The sequence below is a fragment of the Arachis duranensis genome, chromosome 6 (assembly GCF_000817695.3).
Source record: "Arachis duranensis cultivar V14167 chromosome 6, aradu.V14167.gnm2.J7QH, whole genome shotgun sequence".
NCBI lineage: Eukaryota > Viridiplantae > Streptophyta > Magnoliopsida > Fabales > Fabaceae > Arachis > Arachis duranensis.
The window spans coordinates 54,929,171-54,935,685 of NC_029777.3; the positions used below are offsets into that span (position 1 = coordinate 54,929,171).

Genomic DNA, 6,515 nt, shown 5'->3' on the forward strand with positions numbered 1-6,515 from the left:
ATCATCTCTTCTTATGAACATTTAAACCAAGGGATTGGGAATTTGTTTGTTTTTAGAGAGAATTGGTGAGCCAAGGAATTGGGATCCAATCATATAAGATTGCCAAGCAAGATTCAATGAATGCATTGGTTGAGGAAGAGATGAAAATGTTTTGATTCGGAGATTTCAATATCTCCTGACCCCAATGAACCCATCTCTCTGATCTACCCCCTTCTATTTACATTCTGCAAATTTAATTCATGCAATCACCCCCATCCCTTTTAATTTCAGCAATTTACCTTCTCGCAATTTAAGTTTATGCAATTTCAATTCCTTGCAATTTACGTTTCCTGCCACATTTATTTTATGCAATTCACACCCAATTCTTGATTCCGCTCAACTAATCAAACTTCTAATTCGAATTGCTCATTCAACCAATCCTTGTGGGATTCGACCTCACTCTATTGTGAGTTTTTACTTGACGATAACCGGTGCACTTGCCGGAAGGAATTTTGCCGATCGTGCAATTTCCTAAATCGTAGCTATACCCAGTTATAGCGCATCAAGTATCAGAGAGGGTTGAAGGACAACATCATGACTACTGTGGCTCTATTGAAGATTCATACTTTTTTTGACTTGGTGAACAAGGCTAGAGTAGGGGAAGAGTATGCCAAGACCGTGGCGGCATCTAAGGACACTCATGGAGGGAGCTCTAGCCAGGGGCGTGGCAAGTATTTTCATCCGAGAGGACAAAGCTTCAAGAGAGGAGGATATGCACCTCAAGGCCAAGGGGGCTTCAGAAAGAACAATCAGAATCAATTTTAGTATGCTAAGGGAAGAGGAAATCAGAGTGAGAGTTCTCCGGATTTAGTTTGCGATCGTTGTGGATGTTTTCATGCTTATGACTCATGCAAAATTGGTTTAGGTGGTTGCTTCAATTGTGGGTTTCCTGGCCACATTGCAAGGGATTGCCCTCGTGGGAGGAATCAAAATGCAGGCCAGAGTCAGCATCAAGGTCGAATCTTTGCTGTGAATGCCAAGGATGCTTCCAAGGCGGATCCGTTGATGAGAGGTATATGTCTAATTGGTGATAAATCCTTAGTTGTATTATATGATACTGGAGCTTCGCATTCGTTTATTTCGTTTGCTAAAGTTAGGGAATTAGGCTTGAAAGTGTCAGAGTTACCTTTTGATCTGCATGTACATACTCCGCATCAAACAATTATGACTAGGTCAGGTTGTAGACAAGTAGGTTTCAAGCTTGAGGGTAGAGATTTTATGCATGATTTGATCAGTTTACCAATGGTGGGGCTAGAGACGATTTTGGGATTTGACTGGTTGTCGAGGAATCGGGTTTTGCTGGATTGCTTTGAATGGATAATTCAGTTTATGCCAGAAGGAGAGAATGGGGCAGTGGTAGCTACGAGGTATTATCTGAACTCTGTAATAGTGCATTGTGGTGGAAAGGAGTGTCTGAGCGGATAATTTATACGCTTTTTGGCATTATTTTTAGTATATTTTTAGTATGTTTTAGTTAGTTTTTATTATATTTTTATTACTTTTTAGTTAAAATTCACTTTTCTGGACTTTACTATGAGTTTGTGTGTTTTTCTGGGATTTCAGGTATTTTCTGGCTGAAATTGAGGGACCTGAGCAAAAATCTAATTCAGAGGCTGAAAAGGACTGCAGATGCTGTTGGATTCTGACCTCCCTGCACTCGAAGTGAATTTTCTGGAGCTACCGAAGTTCAATTGACGCGCTCTTAATTGCGTCAGAAAGTAGACATCCTGGGCTTTCCAGCAATATATAATAGTCCATACTTTGCTCGAGAATTGATGGCCTAAACTGGCGTTTCAAATCAGCTTCAGAATTCCCGGCGTTAAACGCCAGAACTGGCACAAAAATGGGAGTTAAACGCCCAAACTGGTACAAAAGTTGGCGTTTAACTCCAGGAAAAGTCTCTACACATGAAAGCTTCAATGCTCAGCCCAAGCACACACCAAGTGGACCCCAGAAGTGGATTTTTACGTCATTTACTCATTCTTGTAAACCTCTGGTCACTAGTTCACTATAAATAGGACTTTTTTCTATTGTATCGGTACCTCATGACACATTACACGTTTCTGATTGTATCTTCTACGGCATGAGTCTCTAAACCCCATGGTTGGGGGGGAGGAGCTCTGCTGTGTCTTGATGGATTAATGCAATTACTACTGTTTTTCATTCAATCATGCTTGCTTCTATTCTAAGATATCACTTGTTCCTCAACTTGATGAATGTGATGATCTGTGACACTCATCATCATTCTCACCTATGAACGTGTGCCTGACAACCACATCCGTTCTACTTTAGATTGAGTGAATATCTCTTGGATTCCTTAATCAGAATTTTCGTGGTATAAGCTAGAATTGATGGCGGCACTCAAGAGAATCCGGAAGGTCTAAACCTTGTCTGTGGTATTCTAAGTAGGATTCAAGGATTGAATGACTGTGACGAGCTTGAAACTCCTGAGGGCTGGGCGTTAGTGACAGACGCAAAAGAATCACTGGATTCTATTCCAACCTGATTGAGAATCGACAGATGATTAGCCGTGCTGTGACAGAGCGTGTTGAACATTTTCACTGAGAGGATGGAAGGTAGCCATTGACAACGGTGAAACCCTACATACAGTTTGCAATGGAAGGAGCCTTGCGTGCATGAAGAAGAAGACAGTAGGAAAGCAGGGATTCAGAAGATAGAGCATCTCTAAAACCTCAACCTGTTCTCCATTACTGCAAAACAAGTATTTATTTCATGTTCTTTTACTTTTCACAATTAAACCTGAGAATTATTGATATCCTGACTAAGAGTTACAAGATAACCATAGCTTGCTTCAAGCCAACAATCTCTATGGGATCGACCCTTACTCACGTAAGGTATTACTTGGACGACCCAGTTCACTTGCTGGTTAGTTGTGTGGGATTGCAAAAGTGCGATTGCAATTTCGTGCACCAAGTTTTTGGCGCCGTTGTCCGGGATTGTTCTAGTTTGGACAACTGACGGTCTATCTTGTTGCTTAGATTAGGAATATTTTATTTTTGTTGGTTTAGAGTCTTTTATTTTAGTCTAGTTTCATATTTTAAGTTGGTGTCAATTGCATGCTTTTACTTTCTCTTAATTTTTTTCGAAATTGCATAGTCCTAGCTGTTTCTTTACCTAAAAAATTCTAAGTTTGGTGTCTTCTTTGTGTTTTCCTTTAAATTTTCGAAAATTTGGGTTTGATTTTCTAAAAATTTTAAGTTTGGTGTCATTTTGTTGTTTTTCTCTTTCCTCATTTCAAAAATCAAATCTTTTTCAAAATAATTTTCAATCATATCTTCTTAATTGCTAATTCTAGAATCTTTTTAATTAATTAATTAAATTAGTTTTCAATTTGCTTTGATTTTATTTTCTTTTGGTTTTCGAATTTTTATTTTATTTTTCGTTTATTTTATTTTATTATTAGCAGTAGCATCTGTATACCTCCCGTTAAAGCAAGCAGCTTTGAGCTAAATCATCAACTCATTATCATGGTGCAGCAAAATTGCCAGTATTCTGGTCTTCCACAGGAAGAACCTACCGAGTTTCTGGCACAGTTCTTACAAATTACTGACACGGTACATGATATGGAAGTGGATCAGGATGTCTACAGATTGTTACTGTTTCCATTTGCTGTAAAAGATCAAGCTAAGAGGTGGTTGAATAACCAACCCACACCAAGCATAAAAACATGGAGATAGTTATCAGACAAATTCCTGAATAAATTTTACCCTCCAAAAAGGATGACATAGCTAAGGCTGGACATCCAGGGCTTTAAACAAGAGGATAATGAATCCCTTTATAATGCCTGGGAGAGGTACAAAGGTATGCTAAGGAAATGCCCCTCTAAAATGTTTTCAGAGTGGGTACAGTTAGACATCTTTTACTATGGGCTTACAGAAAAAGCTCAGATGTCTTTAGACCACTCAGCTGGTGGATCTATACACATGAGAAAGACGATTGAAGAGGCTCAAGAACTCATAGATACTGTTGCTAAAAATCAACATTTGTACTCTAGCAGTGAGTCCTACATAAAGGAAGAGGCCAGGGCAGTGATTACTGATCCTAATCCTCAAGAACAGATTATTGAGCTTAATCAACAATTACTCCTTATGACAAAATAATTAGCAGAATTTAAAGAGATGCTCCAAGACACTAAAAATGCTAACAAGAATATGGAAGCACAATTGAATCAGACAAGACAGCAACGATCTAAACAGATAACAGAAGAATGCCAAGCTGTTAAATTAAGGAGTGGGAAGACATTGAATGTATCAACTCAAAGCAGCAAAAAGCTAAGAAAGGAACAACTGACAGAGGATGACCAACCAACTACCCAAAATCCCTCTGAGGACAGTAAGAGCCCAGAGAGGAATGATTCTGGCATTCAAACGCCAGAAGGGTAAGAAAGTGGCGTTAAATGCTCAATGGGTAGCCAATTCTGGCGTTCAAACGCCAGAAAGGGGTCAGACACTTGCAAGTGCTGATAACAACCCCCTTAAGCAGGCTTCTCCAACCACTTCTGTAGGAAGTAAACCTGCAGCAACTAAGGTTGAAGAGTATAAAGCCAAGATGCCTTATCCTCAGAAACTCCGCCAAGCGGAACAGGATAAGCAATTTGCCCGCTTTGCAGACTATCTCAGGACTCTTGAAATAAATATTTCGTTTGCAGAGGCACTTGAGCAAATATCCTCTTATGCTAAGTTCATCAAAAAGATCTTAAGTCATAAGAAGGATTGGAGAGAAACTGAAAATTTTTTTCTCACTGAAGAATGCAGTGCAGTCATTTTAAAGAGCTTACCAGAGAAGCTTAAAGATCCTAGAAGTTTTATGATACCATGCACATTAGAGGGTACTTGTACCAAGAAAGCTCTATGTGATCTTGGGGAAAGTATCAACCTAATACCTGCATCCACTATCAGAAAGCTTGGCTTGACTGAAGAAGTCAAACCAACCCGACTATGCCTCCAACTTGCTGATGGCTCCATTAAATATCCATCAGGCATAATTGAGGAGATGATTGTCAAGGTTGGGCCATTTGCCTTTTCCACTGACTTTGTAGTGCTGGAAATGGAGGAGCACAAGAGTGCAACTCTCATTCTAGGAAGACCCTTCCTAGCAACTGGACGAACCCTCATTGATGTCCAAAAAGGGGAATTAACCCTGAGAGTCAATGAGGATGAGTTCAAGTTGAATGTTGTCAAAGCTATGCAGCATCCAGACACATCAAATGACTGCATGAGCGCTGATATTATTGACTCTTTGGTGGAGGAGGTCAATATGACTGAAAGTCTCGAATCTGAGCTGGAGGACATCTTTAAAGATGTTCAGCCTGATCTGGAGGAACTAAAGGAAATAAAAGAAATTCTGAAAATTCCTCAGGAAGACGATAAGCCTCTTAAACCCGAGCTCAAGCCACTACCACCATCCCTGAAATATGTATTTCTTGGAGAAGGTGACACTTTTCCAGTGATCATAAACTCTGCTTTAAATCCACAGGAAGAGGAAGCACTAATTCAAGTGCTAAGGACACACAATACAGCTCTTGGGTGGTCCATAAGTGATCTTAAGGGCATTAGCCCAGCAAGATGCATGCACAAGATCCTATTGGAGGATAACGCTAAGCCAGTGGTTCAACCACAGAGGCGGCTAAATCCAGCCATGAAGGAGGTGGTGTAGAAAGAGGTCACTAAGTTACTAGAGGATGAGATTATTTATCCTATTTCTGATAGCCCCTGGGTGAGCCCTGTCCACGTTGTCCCTAAAAAGGGAGGCATGACAGTGGTTCATAATGAAAAGAATGAACTGGTTCCTACAAGAACAGTTACAGGGTGGCGTATGTGTATTGACTACAGAAGGCTCAATACAGCCACCAGAAAGGATCATTTTCCTTTACCATTCATAGACCAGATGCTAGAAAGACTAGCAGGTCATGAATACTACTGCTTTTTGGATGGCTATTCAGGTTCCATCCAAATTGCAGTAGATCCTCAGGACCAAGATAAAACAGCATTCACATGTCCTTCTGGAGTATTTGCCTACAGAAGGATGCCCTTTGGTCTGTGTAATGCACCTGCAACCTTTCAGAGGTGCATGCTCTCTATCTTCTCTGATATGGTAGAGAAGTTGCTGGAAGTCTTCATGGATGACTTCTCAGTATTTGGAGACTCATTCAGCTCCTGTCTTGATCATTTAGCACTTGTCTTGAAAAGGTGCCAAGAGACTAACCTGGTCTTAAACTAGGAAAAATGTCACTTTATGGTGACTAAAGGAATTGTCCTCGGGCACAAAATTTTGAACAAAGGAATAGAGGTGGATCAAGCTAAGGTGGAGGTAATTGAAAAATTACCACCACCTGCCAATGTTAAGGCAATCGGAAGCTTTTTGGGGCATGCAGAATTCTATAGAAGGTTTATAAAGGATTTTTCAAAAATTGCCAAACCTCTGAGTAATCTGCTAGCTGCTGACACGCCATTTAT

General features: G+C 40.2%; 1 protein-coding gene across 1 annotated transcript in view; it reads left to right on the forward strand.

Moving 5' to 3' along the window:
• Positions 1-573: 573 nt before the first annotated feature.
• Positions 574-6,515, forward strand: part of LOC127748470 (uncharacterized) — a 20,453-nt gene continuing 14,511 nt past the window's right edge. Inside the window, exons 1-2 of the mRNA XM_052263028.1 lie at positions 574-706; positions 905-1,395. Coding sequence (XP_052118988.1) covers positions 574-706; positions 905-1,395 — 624 coding nt within the window. The remainder of the gene's footprint in view (positions 707-904; positions 1,396-6,515) is intronic.